At 40.7% G+C, this 27,425-nt stretch overlaps 1 protein-coding gene across 6 annotated transcripts in view; it reads right to left on the bottom strand.

Moving 5' to 3' along the window:
- IDE (insulin degrading enzyme) overlaps positions 1-27,425 on the bottom strand; it is a 113,300-nt gene that overhangs the window by 5,546 nt on the left and 80,329 nt on the right. For all 6 annotated transcript variants that reach the window (XM_090057102.1, XM_090057103.1, XM_090057101.1 and 3 more), the window contains exons 17-24: positions 27,024-27,144; positions 19,498-19,589; positions 14,600-14,711; positions 12,704-12,871; positions 12,191-12,463; positions 6,552-6,613; positions 882-954; positions 98-165 (exon numbers count right to left, since the gene is read on the bottom strand). In XM_090057102.1, coding sequence (XP_089913228.1) covers positions 98-165; positions 882-954; positions 6,552-6,613; positions 12,191-12,463; positions 12,704-12,871; positions 14,600-14,711; positions 19,498-19,589; positions 27,024-27,144 — 969 coding nt within the window. The remainder of the gene's footprint in view (positions 1-97; positions 166-881; positions 955-6,551; positions 6,614-12,190; positions 12,464-12,703; positions 12,872-14,599; positions 14,712-19,497; positions 19,590-27,023; positions 27,145-27,425) is intronic.

The following is a 27,425-nucleotide window of genomic DNA, read 5'->3' as shown; positions in this document are numbered from 1 at the left end:
GATGTCAGTCAAGGTATCCAGAAGTTTGTTCTCTTTGTCTATTCCCATTTCTTTGTGTTAGCTTTAAGTTAAGTTATTTAAGTATCTACATTTTTACCTGTGGCAAAGGCGGTGCTGGTGCCAGATTAACATCATTTTGGCATGGAAATTCCCCAACCACAGGACCTATTAAACAAAATTACCAAAATTGGAAAAACCAGCATTTCTTATTTATCTTGTCAAATAAACCAGTTCTCAGAAGCAAGACAAATACATAAATTTTGTAAATTTTCAAATACCTATATTCAACAGCTGCTTTTACTTGTGTATTTAATCACTTCCTTTAGAAATGCAAGCTAATCCAAGTATCAGTTTTGGAACATGGGCTTGAGAGGAGTCATTCTGAATATTCTTATTATTTATACATAAGCAGAAGTAGCACCAACTGAGTATATTATTAAATGACTCTTCACCATAAATTCTCAAGAAATTAAGTAAAAATTTTGTGAGTGCTAGTAAATACTATTTCCTTTTGTCTTCTAGAAAAATCTAGTATATAAAACTGACATGTGTAAACACATGTGCAGCTAGGTTTGATGAAGCAAAGGTAACACCTCATGTCTGATTGCAAGTCTCACCCTTACACAGGTTACAAGAAACTAAACTCATATACAGATAATGGCTAGACACCTACAACTACGTAACGTCTCTCCAAACTAATTTTTGAATTAAAAGCACAGCAAAAACCTCCATGAAAACTCTTTCTTCACAAGACATGTATGTATCTTCTCCCCATAATTTGGTTTCAAAGTGCTGTGTTTCAAACTGTTTCATGCTGTCTTGTATAAATAAAAATAAAAAAGTGTGTGTGTGTATATATATATTTTCAATATAATACTTACAGGAATCCATTTCCCTTGCAAGGACATGTACTGATACCTTGTGTCTCCTAGGTGCATGTACTGCCAGCAGTTCCTATAGCAAACAAGAAGACCAGTTATTTTATAACAGCGTATAAGTGATAGCTATCTGCTATATTTTATACATACTACAGAGGATAACTATGATCTAATGTGCATCCTTTTGGTAAATACCGTTATGGTCAGTGTGGTATATTTAGGTACATCCCTTAAATTTAACTAGATCTCCAGTCTAGTTAAATCATTATAGAGCTGAGTTTCATTAAATAAGAAATTTAATCACAGGAAATTTAGGAACACTAAACAATTAAGAGGAAAAATCTATAAAATCGAAGTGAAATCTATAATTGATTTCTTTGTGGGTCAGGATTTGCCCTACACCTTTGGTCCTACTGGGCATTTGTACACATGCCTGTGCTGCAATGCCAGGCACTTTTACAGTGCCTGGTGCTGTGGTGCATGCATCTATATAAACAGTGAAATGCACGTCAGTGCTGAGAAAATGGCAACAGCACACTTTTGAACTAAAACACATTGAAGGTGTTTGAAGGTAGTTTAGTCTGAACTAAAACAACATCAATGTGTTTTAGTTAAAAAATGCACTGCCTCCATTTTCTGTGTTGATGCTCTTTTCTCTGCTTATACAACTGCATGCAATGCAGCGCAGTCTGCATCAGCTCGTATGCAGAGCAGACTCAATTAATTGAGTCAATTAATTGAGACTCAATTAATTGAGTCTGCTCTGATGTGCTGGATTTCTAGCATGTTGGAGCAGACAAAGGTATGTGTATAAAGGCCTACTGTGTTTCTAAACTACACAATGCTGTTACCATAGTCCTCTAGCAGCCTTAAGGAAGTCCCTCAACCCTGAGAAAATTGTCAAACTTGGCTGGCTTTGTTTGTCCCAAAAAATTTGTCCCAAATATTCAAATATTTTGATGTCCCATCCCTAAGCCCAGATGATCACTTGAGAATCATGTACTACATACTGCTATACAGATAGAATGATTAGAAGGGAAAAAAAATCAATTCTGATCAATATTGTAAGTTTTCAAGAGAACACATACCTTGTACAGCACTGGCGCTGAATCATTTGGCCATGAATGAATGCTGTGAGGCCAGTCCACAGGCTAGTTTGAGCCACTGGCCCTGCCACCAACCCCTCCCACCCAGTGCACAGTGGGATTGGGGCTGGGAGGCCCAGAACTGCCCTCCTCCTGACCTCTGACACCAGGATTGGGCCCTGGGCCTTTGCATCACCCCCTCCCAGCCGCCACGTGCCAGGATTGGGCCCTGGGGCCTCTGTGCCACCACCCATCACAGCATGCTAGGATTGGGTGCCTGACCCAGAAATTTGGCAGCAGGCTAGTGAAGCCACTACTCTCCTGCTGCCAAATTTCTGGACCTGTCGAGACCTCCACTAGCTGGATGGCATGGGACAATGGGCCAGATCTGGACTGCAGGCCAGGGATTGAGCACCCCCTGTACAGGACACCACTTGTCACAACAAGTGCTACGGAATTTTTTACTAATTTATTTTCTCTTTTTAATTTTTAAGTAGTCTCCCCATATTTTCATATGATACAAGATGATTAAAAAAGCACATTAAATTTTCACCATGCCATTCAAACAGCAATAGATTTTTAAACAACAATGTAAAATATGAGCTAAAATAGAAAGTGAAGTAAGAATTTCCTTGACTAATGAAAATGGTAAACAAAAGACAGAAGTTATAAAGGAAAAGTTTGACACATTCACCCAAAACTCTTCTTCATTTTTGCTGTTTTCTCATACTGCTGTAGACTACTATACCATATTTTCCTGGGTCAATATTTATTATGCCTGTGTGAAGTTGCTAAATAATTTTAGACAGCATGCCATGGATAGATGGCAACGTTTGCAAAAGGCTACCAATGTTTAAACATTCTTTCGCAGCAAATACCTGAACAATATTTTCTCTTGTTTACATTAAGAACACAAGACTAAAGAGCTACTTGATAACCATATAAATCTTACAGAATATTAAATACAAGAACTTTAGTCATGTATCTTACTGAAGTAGAGCTAAGCAGGTTTTGATTGCACTCAAAAAATATCCATACTTTACCAAATGAAATTTGGAATATTTCAGCACAAATAATTAAAATGTTTTATAAAAGTGTAAGTAACTGAAAACAGGTGCTTCATGCAGCCTTAACCATAGTAGCTGCTGTCTTTGCCTGGTACAATCTGCATAATCAAATTCTGCTACAGTTATTTTTTAAATCTCACTGCAGATGGCAGTCAATTAAGAGAAAAATTTACTTTAAATCTGCATGGTAGAAAAAGAATATAATCTGGAATCAGAGACTGGAATTGGTCACAGATGAGATGACAGACCCTTATGATAATTTTAACCAAGCAAATGTCTGGCTGAACAATACAGGCTTTTGCAGAACATACTACAAATGAAAAGTAAATATTGACTGAAAATTTACATTAGTGAGAAAGGGTAACAGGAATACATGGTACGACCCACAATAGAAAAATAAATAAAATGATAATGAAGTAGCCAATAAGATCATAATGATTAAAATATTTTGAAGTACAAATCATTTACAGCTCCTTTCCCATTAAAAACTATACTAACTGATCCAGATGGATAAAGAGAGGGAGTCAGTCATATTGGCATAAGCTAGCTTGACTGAATTCCATTCTGACTACTGAACTGCTACACTCAGACTATATAATACTATAGATAGAAATGTGTAGTTATATGTTATTTTGATGCAAATCCATTGAAATCTAGCTTAAAGTGGAAAAATTCCAATCAGTACAAACTAGAAAACAATGTACATTTATAATGAAATGCATATGAAAAACAGCTATTATAAATTTTCTGATTTCAAGGAGCATAGCAAAAGTTGATTAGTAGTTACTACTGTAAATGTTTTAATCCTTCTTCCTAATACAGTTAGAGTATTTTTCTTTATATTGATCAGATAGCCTAAAATAGGGTCATTTTATAAACAAACTGCTTCTATGTATTGAAATAATTTATGTAATGGGCATGTGTCCTATGCATGATTAGAATAATAGCAAGTTGGGGTGGGAAGGACCTCAAGAGGCCATCTAATCCAACCCCCTGCTCAACTCAGGACCATCCCCAACTAGTTCATCTGAAACAAAGTTTTGTCTAACCAGGTTTTGAAAACCTCCAAGGATGGAGCTTCCACCACCTCCCTGGGTAACCTGTTCCAGGGTTTTACCACCATCCTAGTGAGAAAATTCTTCTTAGTATCTAACCTAAACTTCCCCTGCTGCAACTTGAGACCATTGTTCCTTGTTCATTTATCTGCCATCGCTGAGAACACTCTAGCTCCATCCTCCTTTGAATCCCACTTCAGGTAGTTGAAGGCTGCTGTTAAGTCCCCTCTTGGTGTTCTCTTTAGACTAAATAAACCCAGTTCCCTCAGTCTTTCCTCAGAAGTCATGTACCCCAACCCCCTCACCATTTTCACTGCCCTCTGTTGGACTCTCTCCAATCTGTCCACATCCTTTCTGTACCAACAAGCCTCCCGGGCCTAAAACTGAACACAGTACTCTAAATGTGGCCTCACCAGTACAGAATAGAGGGAAATAATCACTTACCTTGACCTACTGGCAAGACATCTACCAACGCAGCCTAGTACGCCCTTAGCCTTCTTGGCAATAAGGGCACACTGATTAGAGGAAAACAACTTAACTAGCTGATGGTAACACTCAAATATTTATCACTGACAAAGGATTAACACTGATCAGTCAAATTATGGTGGAAAACTCCCAATATGTGGCTCTTAATTTATCTAGTTCTCATAAAACAATTTAAAAAGTTCTCATAAACATTTTAAAAAGTAAAAAAAGCTCAGTCTTTGCCAGAACAATGAAATAACTACCCAACCACCTATTGTATTACCATAAAAGAAGAAATCCAACTTTTTAATTTTTTTGAAAGAAATGCATTTTCAGCATGAACAGGTAATATTTCTGCTGCTGAGTGGGATAAAAGCGTGGAAATGTTAAATGTGCTGCAATATACATCTCTGAATTAAGTGATTTTAGAATTTTCTACTTTCATGAAGGTCTCCAATATTTAATCTTTGCATGTTTATTATATAAAGTTTTATTTTTCTATTTTTACTGGATGCGCAAGCGTTTTTTTTTCTTTTTCATAAACCGTTCTTGTATGAATCAATCCTTGGTCAACAGTGACCAAAAGTCACTATCATCTGATGGCTGATCAGTCAAGAGTATGAAGTAAATCAGATGCCTCCTAGTGAGCAGGAGGCATAAATGACACCTCAGCAGAACCAAAGAGTTAAACGGCTCTGAAAGCTTCAGCTTATATCCATAGAAGTCAATCGTAGAGAACAGAGATTTTTATTTTGTGACAAGGGACCACTAGAAAATTAGATATACCTAGGAAATTCAGCTGAAACCTGGCTTCTAAATTTCAAGGAAAGTACTTTACTTTTCTTTATTGTCCCTTTGGGACTTCTGGTAAATGGCCAACTATAAGGGAATATGAGCTTAGAAGGGTTTGTTGGGAAGTTGACCATATCCCTTAATTCTACAGAATAAGACCTTGAGAGTGGGCATTGCTGCAGCTAGCTCCCTAGGATTTTGGATGGTCTGCTGAGAACTCCTTCAAGATTTTACTGTAAGAAAATTTTAACCATTTTTGAGGAAAAACAGCAAAACTGCTCTTCCTTAATGAGAACAGCAGAAGTTAAAGAATGCTGAAGATGTACTTTAGCATGAATTTGGAGTGTTTCTTATGATTCAAGGTAATGGAAAAATAATAGGGACAAAAAAATCCCTATTAATGTTTTAATTATAAGAGAATCAGACACAGAAACACATTATTGATATCCGATGCTTTTGAAAGTACTCTTTGAATCATGATTTGCTCTTTAAGGGATACATTATATTACACAATAATTAAAATGTTCATCATCAAACCTAAAATATGCTAGAAGGCAAAAGAAGGAAGCCCAGCTTACCTCTTGCAAGGTAAATGTTTTTGTAATTTCTCATACTGGACATCTACACAAATATTTTCATCTTCATGCGAGTTGCATGCAGCACATGAGTAAAATTCCTGCAAATCTCTTCTTTACATACATATAAGAGGTATAATTGAATTCCTGCCCAGGGCAGGAGGTTGGACCTGATAATCTGTTTAGGTCCCTTCTGACCCTAAGCACTATGAAACTATGAAAATATCAACACCTGTGGGCAAGAAGCAAAAGTCTGAGAAGTCTTTTGCACCGTATGCATCCAGGAAAAAATAAGCAAAACCATCTTTTCAATCAATCCGAAAAAAAATGGAAAGAATAAAGTAACAAATGTGACAACAAAGGCTATTACGGGTCAAGGGAGAGGAATAGCCGTTGGTAAGAACGGGTAGAAAAAGAGGAGGAAATTGGTAGGAATACATTCCTCTTGTACTCACTTACAGAGTGCAAGTTCCCATTAAACTCAGCAGGTATATTTGAAGAAACCAAGTACTGAGGTATCTGGATCAGTTATGTTATTTTAATAAAGTGGACATAAACCTATTAACTTGTGACTCAGATAACCCTATGAAAATGTATTCTTTCAGTGAAAAAAAATTCTAAATATATAACTTACCTTATAGAACTGTATAATATCATCCTTTGTCAGAGTCTTTAGATATGCCACTTCAGTGTTATCTGAACAACAACAGCAATAATTAAAACAAGATGCAGCTAGCAAAGCACAGCTAGTTATTATCACAGTATTTGTTCAAAGTACTTATTTTATAAAATTTAGATAGTACAATTAACTGTAAATAACATGCTTTTCATTCTTAACTTACAAGCTATTTGAGTCTGAAAAACAACACGTCAGAAGAAGCTTGAAAAAAACTACACAAAATACACCCAGCTGATTGAATGTACTAAAAAAGAAGGAAGTATACATATTTTTTAAAAAGTACTGATTGAACTGGTATCTAAAAAGGCATGTGTATGCTGAATCCCATCTTCAAAATCAGATACTAATTACAGGTGTATCTTATTTACAGTTAGGGAAACTTATTTAAGAAACAGTACAGTTTTATAATAGTACGCAAAGGAAAGTGCAATTATGTCTTAGTGAAATCACTGAGAGAGGAGAGGAACTGACTCAGTACATGTATCAAGGTTTTTATATTAGTATTTTCAAATATAAACAAATGTCAATTTTGGTATGCTCGTATCTCTTATAATAAAGAGAGACAGTATAAAAGGAGTAACCATGTAGGGCAGGTAAAATACGTTTTAAGAAATTAAATATTCAGGCAGGCAAATATGCAACTATTGAAGTCAGAGACAGGCTAGAATTACTTTACAGTAAGGCCAAAGTATACCACAATACAAGATGATTCATGGCTAAACAGTTCACAGCCAAGGAAAATCTGACACTGCGAAAGGTCAGATCACTGAATGGAAAAGCACTTAAGTATCAGCAGGAAAAAAAGGGGCCAATGTGTAAAACTTGAAAGTTGAAAATTCAGGGTAAATTGAATTAAATCAGCCATATAAATCGCCAGTGGAAAGCCTTGATCTAAAGCTGGGCTCTCCAAATTTCTCAGTGGATATAACCACATGGGCTGCCCACTCCACAGGCCACCTGCCACACTGTGGTAGCCTCCACGCTGCATTGCGTGGGGGCCACCACATGGCAGTTAACCCCTGCTGTGCTGTAGAAGCCTGCAGGTTCCTTCAGAAGCACCCCCAGGGGCAGGGGCAGGCAGCAGCAGCTGGAAGAGGGAGACGGACCGAGATCCCAGAGACTTCTGATGACAGCAGCTGAAGAGATGCACCAAATGTAGGGTAAACACTATGTTTAATTGTATATTTACATGATTTAATGATTGCATTAACCAAAAAGGATGAACCTTTCTTTAAAACAGCATTTCCCAAACCTTTTGAGCTTATACATCTGCAGAGGAAAGTTGGGCAATCTTGCTGCTGCTTCTCTTCCTTCCAATTCTCACATAGCCCACTATTTCAGCTCCTGATTCCCTAGCCTTCAATTCCCTCACTGGCAACAGTCATGTTTTTATTATCCAGAGGGACACACTATAACTATGTATATTATAGTGTACTTGTAGTTATTTAAGTTAATATTTTAGGCCCCCTGTACACATGCACTGCACAATAGAATCAAATGTACAATCAACACAATTGCACCTTCTGCCATGCCAAAGGAGGCGCAATTGCAGTATCACATATTAGATCCCATTGTACCTTATCATAGGTCCAAGGAGAGCCTGATTCTGGGCTCCCCCTGCACCAGCAAGAAGTAAGCTTAAGAGTAAGCAAGAGAGCTTCACACACCCCCAGGGCTGGAGGATCATGGCAACCATGATTTCTCAGGCTTGGAAGTTTGTGAAGCCTATGGGCCCTGTGGCTGCTGCAAACTCCAGGGCTTGGGGATTTCATGCTGGACATGTTGAACCCCTGTGGCTGGGAATCCTGTCCGGTGAGAGCAGGATGGAAACTGGAATTGAATTAGTACAAAAAAAGAAAAATCACAACTCATATAGGAAGAAGCCATAATAGGAACAAACATCACCCCAGGTGGTTTCAGTGGATGCTCCTCCTCCCATTCAACATGGGCAGGGAAGCCCCCCTCTCTTGGATTCGAGTACAAGCAGGAGGGTAGGTGGCTGCTGTGGCTTCAACTCCAACCCTGAGCCCAGATTGTGGCTGGAGCCATTGCCCCCTGCAGCACATGCCCTGCCTTCCAATTGACTCTGAGCCCCCAATCCTGCACTTGCTCACCCCCTTACCCTCTGTTTCAGCTCTTACTCCTATCCTGGCCACTGAGCACATGGTCATTCTGGCCTCTGGCCAGATATGCAGCAATGGCAGCAGTTGTGGTGGGTCTAGTCCTAGGGCCAGTGCTGCTGCCACTACAACTGCTGCTGCGTGGCCAGGCTGGGGCCAGAACAACCATGTGCCCTTCAGTATCTCGCAATACTCTGTTCCCAAAACAGCATCCCTCATGGGGTCTGGTGGGCGGGGAGGGAAGGGCAGACAATGAGAGCTCTTCTGTGTGCTTAGCTCTTCTTGGGAACCTCTGGAGACTGGAGGCCAAAACACTTGCAGGGATTCCTGTTCTCCAGACCTCTGGCTCCATGCCTTCATGAGCATTTTGAAGCGTTTCAGATGCAGGGACTATACACATCTGTATGGGGCTGAAGTGCTCCAAACTGCAGTGGGATTTGAAGCACATTAATTAGAAGTCTGCCCAACTTTAGAAGTTCACAAACTAAAGTAATGTATACAAAGAAACTGTGTTCCCAAAGGGCAAGAAAACGGTTTTTTCCTATAAGTAGACTCACATCCAATGTGACTGTAGCCAGATTGCACTAAGTATTGTTGCTTTCAGACAGAAAAGTGTGGCAATTTTTAGGACACTTGCTTACCTATAGGAACTACAATAAGGGCAGAAGCTGCAGTTTTTAGAGCTGTAGAAATGTTGTTAGCCTTCTACTCAAGACAGATGCATTTACTGATAACCTGAACAGTCCTGATAAAATCATTAACTATTCAAAGCAATGTCTCTGTGCAGTTTGTAATATACCAGGTGAAATCCCACCCTTCCTGAAGCAAATGACCAGGAATTCTTGAGTCAGACCAGGAATTCTTGAGTCAGCTCACGGAGGTAGTCAGGTCAAAAGACGTGGTTATCATGGGTGACCTGAACTTTCCAGTCAGGTCTGACTGCTCACGTAGGTTCCTAGCCAGAATGCACGACCTCCATCTAACCCAGGAGGTACACAGCCCCACCAGGGGAGATGCCTTGTTGCACCTGGTCCTGGCTATCGGCGACGACCTGGTGAGGGGGCTGCAGGTGCTTGACCACCTGGGCAACAGTGATCATTGCCTGCTAGAATTCACCATCCAGCGCAAGGTGGCAAAGGCCTGCAGCAAGGCAGCAGCCCTAGATTTCAGGAGGGCAGACTTCAATGAGCCAAGGAGAATAGTCGGGGAAGCACTGAGGTCCCGGAGGGGAGGGGAGCCAGGTGTCCAAGAAGAGTGGTCGCTCCTTAAGGAGACGATCCTCCAAGCCCAAAGGGAGGTAATCCCAACACAGATAAAAGGGGGCAGGAGGGCACAAAAGCCCCAAATGGCTCACCAAAAGCATCCGGGAATGTCTCCTAACTAAAAGGGAGGCGTGCACCCAATGGCAGGGAGGGGCCATCACCAGGAAGGACTATACTGCGGTTGCTTGGGCATGCAGGGGGGCAGTCAGGAAGGCCAAGGTGGAGATAGAACTGGGACTAGTTTCCCGGATCAAGGACAACAGGAAGTCCTTTTTTAAATACATAGGGGGCAAAAAGAAGGTTCTGGGTAACGTGGGGCCCCTGCAGGACACGCTAGGAAATTTGGTTGTCACACCAGACGACAAAGCTAGCCTATTTAACGACTTCTTTGCCTCCATTTTCCTGAGCAGGGACCAGACCAGACCCCGCACTGGGCCCCCCTTATACCCTAGGAGAGGTGCACCTAGGCCAAGGGTCAGGGAGGATCTAGTTAAGGAACTTCTGGAGGGACTGGATGTATTCAAATCAGCTGATCTGGATGATCTCCACCCCAGAGTACTGAGGGAATTAGCTGAGGTCATTGCAGGACCCCTGGCATGGCTTTACAAGTACTCACGGTGCTCTGGTGTGGTGCCAGAGGACTGAAAGAGGGCCAATGTGGTTCCCATCTTCAAAAAGGGGAGGAAGAAAGACCTGGGAAACTACAGGCCAGTTAGTCTTACCTCAATCCTGGGGAAGCTTTGAGAGAATTATTCTGGTGCATGTCCACGAGGGGCCAGCAGGGGGCAACCAACACGGGTTCATTAGAGGCAGGTCCTGTCAGACCAACCTGGTGGTCTTCTATGACCAGATCACCAAATCCTTAGATGCAGGGGTAGCAGTGGACATAGTCTTCCTGGACTTTCGGAAGGCCTTTGACACAGTCTCTCACCCCGTTCTCATTAAGAAACTGGGGGACAGTGGTGTTGACACTTACAGTCAAACGGGTCGCCAACTGGCTGGAGGGCCGCACCCAGAGAGTGGTAGTGGATGGGTATTTTGGACCTGGAGGGATGTGGGCAGTGGGGTCCCTCAGGGCTCGGTCCTCTGGCAGGCATTGTTCAGCATCTTCATCAGTGACTTGGACCACGGGGTAAAAAGCACCCTGTTCAAATTTGCTGATGACACTAAGATGTGGGGGGATGTGGGCATGCTAGAAAGGACGAATAGGCTGCAATTGGACCTAGACAGGTTACAGGTGTGGGCAGATGAGACTAGGATAGGATTCAACACTGTCAAGTACAAGGTGATGCATGTGGGGAGGAAGAACCAGCAGCATACCTACAGGCTGGGGAACTCCCTTCTCATCAGTGCAGAGCAGAAAAAGATCTTGGAGTCATCACTGATGCCAAGGTGAACATGGGCCAGCAGTGTGGGGATGCAGTCAGGAAGGCCAACAGCACCTTGTCATGCATCCACAGATGCATCTTAAGCAGATCCAAGGTGATACTCCGCCTCTATGTGACACTGGTCAGGACGCAGCTGGAGTACTGCGTCGAGTTCTGGGTGCTGCACTTCAGGAGGGATGTGGACAACATGGAGCGGGTCCAGAGGAGGGTCACTCGCACGATTAGGGGGCAGCAGGGCAGACCCTATGAGGAGAGGCTACAGGACCTGAACCTATTCAGCTTCCACAAGAAAAGGCTGAGGGGGAATCTAGTGGCCTGTTACAAACTAGTCAGAGGGGACCAGCAGGCACTAGGGGAGTCTCTGTTCCCCCAAGCCTACCAAGAGCGACCAGGAATAACGGTCAGAAGCTGGCCGAGGGTAGATTTAAGCTACATATCAGAAGGCGCTACTTCTCTGTCAGGGCAGCTAGGATCTGGAACCAACTTCCAAGAGAAGTGGTGCTGACTCCTACCCTGAGGGTCTTTAAAAGGAGGCTAGACAAACACCTTGCTGGGGTCGTTTGATTCTGCTCAGGTCGCTTCCGACCATACCAACTATGAAATGGAAGTTTTGCAATTATCACTACTAAAAATAAAACAAAATATCTCAAGGGCACAATAGAAAACTTAAAAGGGAAGGAAAAAGAGATCAGGTCAGATATCGATATCGATCAATTATTAGATTGTAATATATTTGGATACAAAGGGAATTAGCAACACAAAGCCTGAGGTATTAAAACAATTTTGTACTTTTGATTTCATACACGATTATCAGCATTTCTTACCTCTATCAAAGTTATACTGTTGGGAAATTATTTCCCCCCAGTATTTAGCACATTCTGCGGATAGCTTCTTTGGTTTGTCTAGACGACGAATCGCTAAAGCTTGGATGTGTTTCTGAAAGGCCTCTTCTGACATGTCTTCTATGCACTTCTCCATAGTTTTTAAAAAAGCTTCGACTCTGCTTTCTAAGTAGTGTGGTGGCTTCTCTGACTGGATTATAAATCGCAGTCCTTGTATGCCATTAGCTCTGCGAGGACCGCTGAACACAATGTAACCTTGATAAAAGAAAAAAAAATTACTGTGACTGGTTAAAACCTATATTTGTGCACAATAGAGAGTGGGGGGCTGGGGTGCATGGTTGACACTCCAGATGTCACAAGTTTGAGTCCATAGCAGCAGTGCTCACAGCATAGCCCTGTTAAATTCCAATGAATCTGTAAATTCTGCTGAAGACCTTGTCACAAGGACATGAAAAAGAAAGGAAAGTAGAGAGTGTTTAAATTTTGTCCACTCACCTAATTGCTCCTTAGTACGTAGAGTATTGAAGCACGGCTCTGAGATAATTTGACAAAAGAGCTCCAGAAACATGTTCTCAGAGGTGCTTTGCATATCTGTTTGGTAATATATTTCTATGCCACAGTTGTTATGGACTTCATTTCTCTGTTGGTACACAAACCAACCTCCTAAAAGATAAAGTTAAAAATGATTAAAATTCAACTATTCAAATAGTGTTAAAAGAAAAAAACCCAACCAAACAAAAAAAACCTATCACCAAACAACTCAAAACACCACTGACAGTCTAGCTGCAGGCAAAATGAGTTTGTAAGGGTTAATATAAAAAGGCTCACACTTTCAGCATTCATCTTCCATTATTAATCAGGCAACCTTTTCACCAGCGTGTGTGAAAAAAGATTTCTGGCATATCTAGAACATTAATAAATCCAAACTCTTGCAATTGGCAAGAGTAAGTGAATTCTACACCCAAGGGTCCTCACAGCAAACACTTTACCAGATGATGTTTCTTATTCACAATGAGCATGAGTGTCCCTACAGACCTCACACTGATTGGAAATGGAGACTGAACAGCCCTCGGAACCTTAATAGGTGGTCCCTGTGAATCATGAATGGGGTATATTTGGGCGACTGACAGAGAAGACTGCACTGGCTCTACCACAGGGGTTGGCAACATTTTTGGGCAGAGTGCCAATATCACCCATAATCATGACCTGTAAGATGTTGGTGTGTTGGGATAGGTGGCGGGGGAACCATGAGGGGCCTGATCCTTGTTGTGACAGCGCAGCCCTGGCCACTTCTTCATCATCCACCCCAAGGTGCACATGCCAAGCAAAATGCCTTCATGTGCCCTTGCTCTATCGGCTTTGTTTGCTCTGCAAATACAGGACTTCCATTCCCAGTTTTATAGGCATTAAAACAGATTAAATATTAATACCAGTAGCTTATTCCATATAAGGCATTTCCTGCAGGCTAAACATCAGCTGGAGATAATTGTTTTTGGCTATACATGGCTATATTTTTCAGGGCATGTATTTGTATACACTTCCAAGGATTGCTTAAAATCTTGATTCTGTGACACTGTAGTAATCTGAGTAACATTCATGCATCTTGTAAAACCAACAGTCACTGTACTTTACTCAATGAGGAAAGGGTTCTCACACAACACTATTTCATTGGCCGTATAAATTAATATTGAAAATTGTTCAATATGGAAGCACAGGAGGCAGAGCTTTCATTTTCGGAAAATGCACGAAGTGAAGGAGGCCTTGGATATTTCACAAGTACCTACAAAGCAAAATAAAGCTATAAAGCTCTATTTATAAGTGCATGAATGTGTAAAGCCAACAAAAGTTGACACATTACAAAAAGTGTTGTTCTGTAATGAGAAATGAAATGTATTTGTAAAGTATTTTTTTAAATCTTTAACATACCTAAAATCATGCCTGACCAGAGTATCATAACCCCAATACACTAAAGCTAATCAAAATCATCATACTTTGGTTTCCTCTACCTCATTCTTTCAACATTTGAAAAAGGCTGAACCATCACTCTTTTTACTTCAGTGCCATTTTTCTAAACTGTTGTATAAGCCGTGCGTCTATACCCATTCTTCACATCAATACTAGGTTAAGGAGCTAAAGGCTGTTTTCTAATTCTGTAAAATGGTGCTTGAACATATGAAAAAGATTAATGTTAAACTCATCTATTCTATTTTGCAGACAATGCACCTAGCACCTTTTATTTTGCTAACCATACAACATAAAATAATTTAAAACTGATTTGATTTCTTAATAAGCTACTGGCAATAGAGTAACATTTACATCAAAATATCAATAGAGATATCAGGAATCCTGAATTGTGTGCTTTATAACTTATAGATTTAAAAAACCCCTTACTGTCAGGCAGCTGCACTTCTCTGTATCTTACTAACTGACTGGGAAGGAGAGGCTTTGTATGAGCATGCTCAATGAGAGTGTCCTCAACCATTTGCATAATTCCCAGTGCAGCCTAGGAGAGAAAATAATGAAAAGGGTGTTTATTCCTTGTCAATCTTGTTCTAGTAGCATAATGACAGAGAACAGGTTTTGATGCTGAAATGCAAAAGTCAGGAATAAAAAACCTGAGGTAGTTATTTTTAAACAAAAGTAAAAAAAAAACCACAGCAGAAATAAGCGTGCTTTTTCCTTTGACATCTGATAATTGTGTTAACATTAACCCAGTGGTAGTGGCAATCAGATTCAATTACATTATCTTTACACACTGAACTGGACTTTTTCAACCAAAGTTAAAGCATGTGAGTTTTCAGAAACTGCATACCTACTACGAAATTTTAAAAAAAATACACAAATAAAGGTTTGTTAGCTATTAATTTGATTTCTTAAAGTTTCTTCACTAGGTCAGTTCTTTGCCTCTGTTGTGCTGTGCTTACAACATTTTGCCTGTTTAGTATCGAGCTGTTCTCCTTTATGTATGAATGATTAAAAAAAGCTAAGAGTCAAATGTTGTTTCTTCATGCGTCTTTCAGTTGGCAAGATAATTAGGAAAACAGTCTTGTTTAGTACCCATACAATTAAAAACCCAGTACATACAAGTGACATTTGTTTCCTGTACAATTAATCAGCTTCAGCTCTGCACTTGATGGCTGTTTCTCAAAACAGGCCTAAAAGAATGAGGCACCCAACTTCCAGTGGAAATACAATGGGAAAGGAGTACTCAACTCCTTTAGGCAAATATCATTGTTAGGACCCTATCAAATTCACAGTGGAAGTGGGCTGCACTAAGGCTCCTTTAATCTTGCAGGTTCCTTCACGAGTCACCCCACTGCTGATTGGTGAAGGGGCCCTGCTTGCACCTTGCTCCTGATCAGCAGTGAAGTGAAAACTGCTGTTTTAAACATGGTGTCATTTTTAACTTCCCACTGCTGATTGGTCAAGGGGTCCCAGTCACCCCATTGCTTACAGCTGACCAAATAACTATACCTTCCTCAGTTTCTTTCCAGTGTTTGTATGAGCTGTGATTAAGTTGCTATATGAAACCTCACTGAAGTATGCAAAATTAAATCTAAAGATTTTGTATTTTAATGATGAAAAAGATAATAATGAGAAAAAAATGTTTTCTGTAACTAGCAGCATGTGTGACAGGATACAATCCTACAACTATATGGAGAGTGGTGCAACCATGTATAGGAGGCTGGGGTGATCAGATATGAATAGCAAGCTTTCCCTAACGAGAGAGGAGGAAACTGGTAGGAAACAGTTTTCCCAAATCTGCAAAATCATATTTAAAAAAAGCCCAACCCAACACCCCAAAAAACAAATTAGTTCTATGCTGTGGTGGGTAGAGGTGCACAAATGCATCAGTTCATATAGTATTGGAACCAAAAAAAGGAAAATTGATTTTATCAGAAATCGGCTTTTTTTGGTAAACGTGGCAGTTAATGTTGCCGATAAATGCTGCGTGCATGCGCTCAGCCACAGCATGCATGCAGCTAACCCAGAAATTTGGAGAGCAGCGTCCAGCTGGTAAGTCTGTTGGGGGAAGGGGCGGGAAGAGGGAAGGGGCATTGGGGGGGGAGGGGGTGGCAGATCAAGACTTCCAGAGCGAGGAAGGAAAGGGGCTCCTTGACAGGATGCAAGACAGAGCTGCAAGCAGCTTGTCAGGGGGTTGTGGGGGGGCAACTCCCCCTCCCCCCACTGGGTGCACCATTGGGGAAGGCATGGGGGGTACATGCCCCTTGGATCTGTACACACAGTGATGGTGGGCTGCTGCTGCCTGCTCAAGGCAGCACCAGAGTCTTCCCAGCTCCCCCCACCCCCAAGTTGGGAACAGCCCAGTGTTGCCCCTGGCCTTAAGTGGGCAACACCAACTCATCATTACCCCGTGCACAGATCTGGGGGTGCACACCCCTGGTGCCTTCCCCAGAGCTGTGAGCAGAGGGGGGAGCCACCCTGCCTCCCTCCCCATGCCCCCCAAATAAGCTGCTCATGGCTCCATCCCATGGCCTGCCCCAAACCGGGCAGTGCCTGACCCAGCCCCCTTCCTGCCTCACCATGGCAGTCTCAATCTATCCCCCACCACATCCCTTCCCTCCCCTTGCCCCTTCTTCCCCAACAGATTTACCATCCAGATGCTATCCATATCAGTAATTGGATTGGTATAGGCCAATATGGCTCATTAATAATTGGCCATCAGTACTGGCCCAAATAATCTTTAACAGTGCACCCCTAGTGGTGGGGGTGTGGCAGTATTAATTGCTGCAGCTCTAAGAGTCGTGGCAATTAATGTTGCTATGGGTCCTGCCATCCCCAATTTCCAGACCCCTGCAGAGCTCCTCAACCAAATGATATGCCTGATTTGCTGGGTCAGTCCATGGCTAGACCCGGCATAGGGGATCCGAGCTGGTATGTGGCCACAGACCTGGAGCTTAACTGGATTGAGTCAGTGTGCTTGCCTTGGACCCAGCACATGGGGTCATATCTGGTCACAGCCTTTGACTTGGCACATGGTCCTGTTTGCTGAATCAAATTGGCATACAGGGTTAGCCCATAGCCAGACCCATACTATAAGGTAAGTTATTTTTAGGAAGGTGACAAGAAAAAAAAAAGAATGTTTTGTGTTGTATTCCAGGGTGTACTATCTGTCAGAAAATACAGTAATTATAGAACTACTTAGATACCAACACCTGTATTGTCGATTTCTTAAAAGCTAATCATATTTAAAAGGCATTAAAGAAAAATCTGAATTTATACATTTGAAAGTAACTGTTATAATTGCTAATTACAACTTGAATTTACTTTCCATTTTTTAGGAAAAAATAGCATTGGTGCATTTCATCTTTGTGCATATTAATATAGTGTAGCATCTGGATAAAATTCTCAAAAATGTCTAAGGGCTATATTTGTAAAAGTATTTAAATGCCTAATGGAAATTAGGTGCCTATAAAGCTAACCCTCTGTGATTTAGAACCATAACACCTATTTTCAGAAGATTAGTTTGTAAGGGTCCAAAGTCAATTAGTTACTCTGTTATCTGTTTTCAGTATCAAAGACTTGAGTGTTACCAAACCATGTTACCTTGGCATTTCCTGTTATATTAACTGTTATGCATTCAAGTTTGTATGTTATATAACGCAGTTCATGTATTTTTTTTAAAATGTCACTTCTGAAATGACAAATGATATGTATATTTTTTGCAGTTATTAAAACATAATAGACTTGGTTTGTTGCACTTTTTGTACCTGCACAAAATGGAGCCATTTCTGTATGGGCATTTGCCTTGTGCATGCCACCTCATCTGTTGAGTGAGACATATGCTTAAATTGTGTTTACTTCAGTGGGACTTAATTTAAGCCAAAGTGCTTTGCAGAAAAGGGATGGAATTATTCACTTATTTAAAAGTTGTGTTCATGTTTAAGAGCTTTATCACACTGACAGCTGAGCTTTTTCTTTAAATGCCTTTCCATCATCATAGCACACACATCAATCAATCTTTCCATCAGTCCAAGAAAAAACAAATAATGACTTGTGCAAAGGCAGCTGGAGTTTCAGATTTGATGTCCAATAAAATTATATGGCAGTTTTAACTCTCTGTTTACCCAAAATGCTCTGTTTTATTTTAAAAGCTGTATTGATCCCTCCCTCAAGGAGAATTTTTTGACCTGATCTGTACATCTGAAATGCGTAGACTGTAAAATAGTTAGGGCCCTACTAAATTCACAGCAGAAGTGGGCTGTGCTGTAGTTCCTTTCATCTTGCAGGTTCCCATGCACTCCCCCCTGCCACTGATTGATACAGGGGCCCTGTTTACACCTCATTACTGATTGGTAGGGAAATGAAAACCGTAGTTTTAAACATGGCGCTGTATCTGCCTCCAGCTGGGAACATTTTGGGTAGAAAGAAAGAATGAAAACCACCATATTTGTTTTTTCTTCAACTGACATTGGAAGGAAACTAAGAGGAAGGTGAAGTTATTCTTTAAGTTCTTTTAAAAGAAAAAAAAGAAAAATTATTGAAGAACTTTTGCTGAGCTGCCATTAAATGCCCAAACTTCCTATATACAATTCTTTTGGCTCCTTCCCCTTTCACTCCCTCTTGGTGGTGACTTCTTCACCCCACACCATATGCTCAGTGGTGACTGGCAATATCTTAGATTTCCTAGGACTAGAAAAGTTTCATGAGTCTAGTATAGAAGTATTTCCATTATATTTACTGTTGAGAATAACACTATACCAGCCCCATAAGATACATCTTAACTTTCCAACAGGGCTACCATGATAAAGTAAATATGCTCATTGGATGTTTGTGCAAAACATTATCATTTTAAAAGGACAGAGTAAATAGTTTAACTTCCATTTAAATTATTTAACTTTCATTTTCTTTTCTTTTTGAAAGTAAAAGTCTATTACTTATGGTCCCACACCTCCATTTAGCCATGTACAAAGAGTCCCATTTTGAAGCATTCTGAATTTTTTGCAAGTCAAACTAAAGCTTGCAAGTGGAAAAAGCAGGAACTACCACACAATTCATTTTGCAGTCTCATTACATTACTATAACGACACGCAACACAGACTTGAAAATACTTAAACTGTTAAATTTTGAAGACCAATATGGGAATAGCATTCAGGCTAATATTAGAGAGCAGAAAATAAATGACACCAGGGTGTTTTCAACAGAGCTCTTAAAGTTGGAAAGTGAAAACTATGGAGAGGAAAAAATGAGTTTTAAAATTAGGACAATTAAATGAATCCTTAGTTCTTGCCACTACCTATAACATAAACTACTGCAATCAAACTAACCTGTTTTGTTATATTGCCATGCAGAAGAGCTTCAATGTGTAACCGTGACAACAGTTGAGATATAAAGGCCTTGAGGCGGTGAAGAGTGACATCTAAAATAGATATTTAGATTGTTAAATCAATCGTGGATTTTGTTACATTAGAGATCAGATATAATGCATTTATGGAAAAGCATGATGAAGATAATTTTCATGAAATGTAGCGATTTAAAAATGAATGGTTGGAAAGTTTCCAGGTCTAACTAGTGGTACTCAATGTATAGTTTTCCTTTGCTTAGAATTCACATGTTGTCTGACCCAGATTCCAGTAAGAAAAAATCCATTCTCCAATCATACTGAACACACACATTCATTCTCCAGACAAAACAGTAACAATCATTCAGGTGCTCTTCAAAGATAAAGTTTTAGCTATTACCTATACAAAGTAAATGTAGCTTAGAATTCCTGTGAAAGACACAGAACAATTATCTAGACTAAAAAAAAAATTAAATCAAATTTAGTAGTTTTATGGTAATTATGCAATAAATTATAAAGAAATTATTTCAAAAACATTATATACACACACACACCATATTATGTATGAAACCTTTTTCCTATAAAGCAAAACATATTTTTCATACAAAAACCAATAGAGTCTCAGCAGGCTAAGAAAGAAAGGACAGTTCAGCGTTTAGGGCACTTATGTTATAGCCTGAAGACCCACAATCAATTTCCTGGCTGTCTCAGATCCCGTGTGTAACTCTGAGATTACCCCAACACTTCCTGATCCTCATTTTTCATCTGTAAAATGGAGACAACTCAGAATGTTCCAAGAATGAATACACTCAGAACTATGGTGGGCTTAGTTATTATGGTAGTGAAGAGACATGCAAGAACCATTTTTTTTTTAAAAGAAGGGACAGACCTAACTTAATTTCTTACCAGTCACTTCCTACATTTCAACTCCAACAAATACAGACCTGTAAGAAGTTTTTTTCCACTTCTTTCCTCACACCAACCACTTATTTGTTCTTTTCACTAACTGTCTTTTATTTGGAGTAGAAGTTCTTTAGGGTAGATAAAGAGTCTTTGTATAATTATAGGCCCCCCTCTACACATTACACTTAAAGTGTGATTAAACTGGATAATCATGTCTTAAGTAGTAAAACAGTTACATGTTCAGCCACTTAATGGCATGGCAAAACAAGCATAAGCTACACAGTTGTCCCACAAAAAATGTGAAATAGCTTTGTAGCTTGTTCTAATTGTGCCATTACTTGGAAGTATGTCCAAGTTCTCCCATAAAATGAGGGGTCCTGGCCACAGGGGGTATACCACCCACTGCCAACTCCACAGTTGACAAAGCTGGCAGTGGTGGCACAGTTGTCAGCTACAGGGCTTGCAGTGGGGAAATCTGAGCCACCCTCCCTCCCACCCCCCAACTCTCCTCAGCTCCTCATGTTGTATGGCAGGAGGTGTGATCATGTGGTTCACACATCAGATCCCACTGTGCCTTGACCTACACATATAGAGGAGCCTCTGAACACAGATAGTGGAGGAGACTTCTTGGGCCACTGCAGATAACCACATAATAAACCATATTCCAGATGGTTCTATGAGACTATCCACTCTGCAGCATACCATGCATCACAGGCCCAAAGCATCCTCCCTAATATCCTATTGCAACCTTAAAATCTTTAGTGCAACCCTCCCTCAAAACAAACAAACAAAACACTCCACATAGGATTTTGAACCATGGAGAAAAACAAAGAGAGATGGGAGCCACCAATGTATTGGGCCTCTCCAATTGCAGAGAATTTGTTAAATAAATGATGTGCAGATGCACCTAAAAAGTGGGCTGTTTGCCAACACTAAAGATGAAGGAAATCAACTCTGTCAGCCCTAGCTCAACTCACTTGGTGGAAACTCCTTCCTCACCCCAAATGTGGTAATTGAATGTATGATCATGACATGCCAGCCAGGCAGGCACCTGAGAGATTTCTCAGTAATATTAGAAATACCAGTGCACCTAATGTCCGGTGCTTCACAGGAAACCAAAAAAGAAAAACAAAACAAAAACCACAATTCAGAGAGCAAAAAAATTCTCCCGACAATTGCAGGATACTAGCAGAAGCTCTGAAATAAGGGAGTAGCGCAATCCCATATGGAGAAACAAGTTTTGTAAGCATATTAACTCAAGAGAAAGGAAGAAACAAAATAAATCTAACCAAGGGAGGGTTGCCACCTGATCTGGACTTCCTTACTTCCACAAATACATTTATAGGTAGGTTTTCCTGTAATTTACATTAAAGCAGGTCCTGAAAACACACATAAATCAGATAGTACACAAGTCTATCACCCCAATGAAAAACCACTTCAACACTTGAACTCCTCCTTGTGCCAAGAACCTGCATCTCACTGAGCCTACTTTCACTAACAACAGCCTATACCACCAGGCCTGCCCTCATCACCAGTTGAGTAAAGAAGTTCTGTGTCATCAAGTACTTCCCACAGTTATGGAGATCATATGTTCTTTCAGAAGGAAGTCTAGTTTCCTCTAAAATACTATCCATGGGCATACCACAATACTGCATGTCACTTGCTCTCATTACCACTACAACACTGTTATCCTATAATACTGTCCTTTAAGTTCCATCCTGAAACAATTCATGTTACTTGTCCCCACTTCCTTGTTTGGAAGGCCATTCTGGCACTTTACTCCTCTGATGATTATAAACTCTTTATGAATTTCAAATCTAAATTTATTCATGACTAACTCATGTCCATTTCATTTTGTGCCAATATTATCCTCCAATTTAAACAGTTCTTCATATTCACTGCCAAAACAGAGTAATTATCAGGAATCCAGGTCTTCCATTTGCTATGGAAAAACATGGATTTTCCACTTTAAAGGAGAAAAATGCAGGAAACCACAGGTTTTCATAGATTTCATAGACATTAGGGCTGGAAGGAACCTCGGGAGATCATCGAGTCCAGCCCCCTGCCCAAAGGGCAGGAAGTCAGCTGGGGTCATAGGATCCCAGCAAGATAAGCATCCAATTTACTCTTGAAGGTGTTCAATGTAGGTGCTTGAACCACCTCCGCTGGCAGACTGTTCCAGACCTTGGGGGCTCGGACAGTAAAGAAATTCTTCCTTATGTCCAGCCTGAAACGGTCTTGCAGGAGTTTGTGACCATTCGACCTCGTCATCCCTTGGGGCACTCTGGTGAACAGACGTTCCCCCAGATCCTGGTGGTCACCCCTGATAAACTTCTAGGTGGCCATCAGATCACCCCTGAGCCTGCGCTTTTCCAGGCTAAAGAGTCCCATGGCTCTCAGCCTGTCATCGTAAGATCTGTTTTCCTGACCTCTGATCATGCGCGTGGCTCTCCTCTGGACTCTCTCAAGCTTCTCCACATCCTTTTTGAATTGTGGAGCCCAAAACTAGACGCAGTACTCCAGCTGCGGCCTCATCAAGGCCGAGTACAAGGGGAGAATGACGTCCCGGGATTTGCTCGAGAAGCATCTATGGATGCACGCCAGCATTTTGGTCGCTTTACTAGCCGCAGCATCGCATTGCAGGCTCATGTTCATCTTGTGGTCAATGATGACCCCCAAGTCTTTTTCTTCTGTAGTGCTAACCAACGTAGCACTGCCGAGCCTATAAAGATGCTGCAGGTTTTTCCTCCCAAGGTGGAGAACCTTGCATTTTTCGGTGTTAAACACCATCAGGTTCTCATCTGCCCATTTGCTGAGCTTGTCCAGGTCAGCCTGGATCACCCGCCTATCTTCTGGCGTGGATGCTTTGCCCCAAAGTTTGGTGTCATCGGCGAACTTGGCCAGTCCACTCCTAACTCCAATGTCCACATCATTAATGAAGATGTTGAACAGTATGGGTCCCAGGACAGAGCCTTGAGGGACCCCACTGGTTACAGGGCACCATGATGAGTACAGGCAGAGTTTCAGTCTGCAAGGGACAGCTTGTGGCTGTGGGGAGTGGGAGGAGGGTGATCAGGAAGGGGGTGCCATGCACATGGAAGCCAGGCAGCAGTGGAGCAGCTCACTCCAGGTAAATCTAGGGGTGGGGGGGAGGAGGGGGAAGGGCCCAGGCCATGCATTGGATGGGGGGGGGGCACAGGTGACAGGGCAGGGGGACACGTGGCCCCCCCCACACTTCTGTGCCCACTGCAGGGTGCTGGGATGCAGCTGGGCTGGACCAGCTCTAGGCAGGAGCCACCTTCATGACCCGGGAGGTGAGGTACCCCTGTCCATCCAACAGCAGTGGAAGCACAAATATATAAGTGGAGTTTCATTTTAAAATCACAGAAAAATGCGGATTTTGGAGGTTTAATCAGAGAATTTGCAGTTTTTAAACTGAGATAATCAGGGCCCATGGTAATTAGATCTCTTCTCAAGCTTTATTTCACTAAAGTTAAACAAACCAAGCCCTTTTAATGTCATTACACGGCAGATTCTCCATTCCTCTAACCATCTCAGATACTCTTCTCCGTAACTTTTATACATAAACCCAGTTTTGAACACAGGTGACTAAAACTATATACAATATTCTAAAACAGGTCTTAGTAATGCCTGGCAAAGTGGTACAAATACTACTCAGTTTCTACTAAAAATACCCTTTATATGTGGTCTAAAATTACTATATACCTTTTTCACAGCTACAACTCACTGTCATTGTACAAAACTAGCAACCTGCCCTGGTCCCTTTCTTTTCCTACATTGTTTCCAGTCTACAAGTCTTTAGCTTATAGCAAGTGTTCTTGGTATTAATTGTAAAATGCATGATTTTGCAGTTTGTATTATTAAAATATTATTGTTTCTCTTACCCCAATCCACAAGGTTGTTTAGGTCTTCATATATAATTGCCTGGTCCTCCTCAGTGTTAGCAATAATTTCTAATTTTCTATTATTCATGAATTTCATAAGCACCCATCTGCTTTTTACTCAAAGGGCCACTAATGAAAATACCAAGCAGGATGGGGAATAATACTAGTAACCAGTCTCCAAACTAATAATTTCAGATAGGCCATGTATAGGAGTTACATTTCAACTGGTAGAATCATGGTTCTCCTGGAAAAATAAAACCATTAAGGGAGCTGCTGCAGGGGGCACTTCTGGTGTGATTTACAGAGATCTCTATTCATCATATAAAAAAAATTCTGACACATCGTAGTCTTTCCAAGTTCTTTGCAACAGAAGAATTGTTCTATTATTTTTCTGCAGTCAAAGAAATGAGAGAGAGCAATAAGCTGGCATTTTCTGAGGGGTTCCTTGAATCTAATGAGATTAAGAACCACTGGAATATCCTTTTTACAGTTGATCCTACTCTGAAATCCAATTCACTTCAATGGGAGTAGGACAGGGTTCACTGGAAGAGGCAATTATGCTATGCAGACTACAGAACAAAATATTTCTGACCATCTGAGAGTAACTCTGTAGGTAATCATTCCAGGCATCTGTATGAAACATCCTAGAAGTATAAAAGGAGTCCACCTTCATGAAGCAGTTTCAGAACTGAAGACTGTCAGTCTCTGCCCATCCTAAATATGTTGTCTTTTAAGAGCCATTTCTTTTTTGTTGATATATTTATTCTGTCCTACAAGACGCTAGTAGTGAACAGGGACTGTAGTCTGATTTAGGATCTCATTGTGTTGAGCACTATAAAAAAAGTGCATGTGGTATTGCCAACCATACCAGCTTCAAAGAATTTACAGCCAGATCACATATCTGAAATGACCACAAATTAAATAATTAAGAAAGGGAATAGCAAAAGTAATATTTAAAGTGCCAAATAATGTCAAATCATTCTCCTAGCCAGAATAAAAGACATTTAAAAATGTTTTTGATTTTTTGTTATAAAAGAGTGTTTATGATAGCTAAGAGTTTTCAGTGCCCAATAACTATTTCCCAGCTGCCTGTGTGCAAGATAGGCACATTAACCATCTAATACATGCATCTCTGAGGGAGTGTCAAGTACACATCTTTGCTGATACTGGTCATCTGCTGAAGACAGGGTTTTATAAAGCAAGGTTTAAACAGAAATTGAGTATTACAAAAAAAAGGACAGCAGCTACAGAATGACATATTTATGAGGTCAAATCCTGTTCTCTTTACTCATCTGACTAGCCTCAACAAAATCAAAACCTGAATGAGAAATGCAACCTAAGTGCCCTTAAATAACATCTTTTGGAAGATTTGCTGGGGTTGTTTCAAGGAGACAGATATTATCTTCTTTCTGCATATTGTTCTAATGCAGCATGTTGTCACGTCAGACCAGAAATTGCGAGGGAAAGCTTTTAGGTTGTGCTAAAATTATAAATGAATGCTCAGATGATTTTGTAGTTACTTATATTTTAAATACTGCATCTCACTAAACATAGTGGGTGACCTTCATTAAGGTCTAATTACATTCAAACTTGGGAGTCCCTTCTCCCTTAAATATGTATGAGTGACTGGTTATTAAAAAACAAAAGGAAACTAAAATTCCCTAAATGATTTTTCTCTCTGTTCTTTAATAACTTAAATTTTGAGGGAGAAAAATTAACGATGCTATGAAATAGCTGCCTTAACACAATTCAAAATATGTATTTTGAACTGGGAACCAGATTACAACTTCATTAATACAGATAAACTAGGATTAAATATCATATGCCCTTGCATTTAATCAACCTTGAATTTAAGATGCCCCTGCAATATAGATTATATATATGGAAAATATTTATAAATGTGCTACAATTTTCAAGGTATGTAATCTAATTAGTGTTGGTGGTGGTGGGGAGGTCTAGTGGCTGAGGGGGGGTCAGGCTACCTGCCCCGTGTGACCACTTCTTCTACCTGCAGGCTTCCTGCCCCCTGCTATATACAGCCCCCTCCACACAATCTCTGTCCCTCTCCCTCCCCACCATTGCTGTCAGATGCTGCTCAGGCTCTATTTCCTCCTGGGTCATAGAGCACAACACGTGGAAGCATGGCCTCTGCCAGGCCACACAGTAGCACTGGTGCTACCAACAGGCAGAGGTGAGGACAGAGCTTCCTTGTACTCTGTGCCTAGGAGGGAATCCAGCCTGAGTTGGAGCCAAAATGCATTTGAGAATAAGGGGGGGGAAGAGAGAGAGAGAGAGAGAGAGTGAGTGTGTGTGTGTGTAAGTGGGTGATGGCAGAAGCTGCAAAAAGTGAGTGGGGGGGGATGGGGACAGGAGGCTGCTGTGGTTCTGCCTCTAGCCCTGACCTAGCTTCAGGAACAGTCAGAGACACATCAGCTGCCTGCCCCCACCTCCACTTTGTACGCAAATCTGAGACAAGAGATTTTTTCCTCCTTGCTGACTAGAAGGGAAAAAAAGCCCTCATCTTAGATTTAAGTAAATACAGTAATTATTTCTGTAATACATAATTACAGAAAATAATACAGTAATTTTAATTATTTTTGGACAACAGACCAAATCCCCACCTAAAAACAGAAATACTGAACACTAGTGAGACAATAAAAATGAGTTAGGTAAAAGAAAAAACTAAAAACTGGTAAACATTTACCATCTAGAGCTTCTTTTAATTCATCTTTGGTCCAAGCAACTTCTGTCATCAACAGTCGGAGGTAATACATAGCATGCTGGTGAGGCTGTTCAGCTCGAAAGTTGTTAAGCGATCGCATATACTACAAGATTAAAAGAACCATTAAATAATTACAAAATTCAGCTTCTCAGTATAATGTTACCAATGAATTTAATTATCACCCAATTTAAAAAACTGTTCTAGAAGCCAGCAATGTTAACTGCTATTCTATATTTGTGCCTTTTCAACCAGTTTAATAATGGTGCTGAACTGTGATTATAACAACTAAACTATGACCATTCATTTGAACAACACAAAAATTGTATCCAGAATTCAACTGCTATTAGTTTATTATAGCGGATAGCTCCTAAATCAATATTTTAA

This window comes from Crocodylus siamensis, chromosome 7 (genome assembly GCF_052110815.1).
Source record: "Crocodylus siamensis isolate JL-2025a chromosome 7, ASM5211081v1, whole genome shotgun sequence".
Taxonomy (NCBI): Eukaryota; Metazoa; Chordata; order Crocodylia; family Crocodylidae; genus Crocodylus; species Crocodylus siamensis.
The sequence above is the reverse complement of the archived record's forward strand: the minus strand, read 5'-3'. Positions and strand labels throughout refer to the sequence as shown.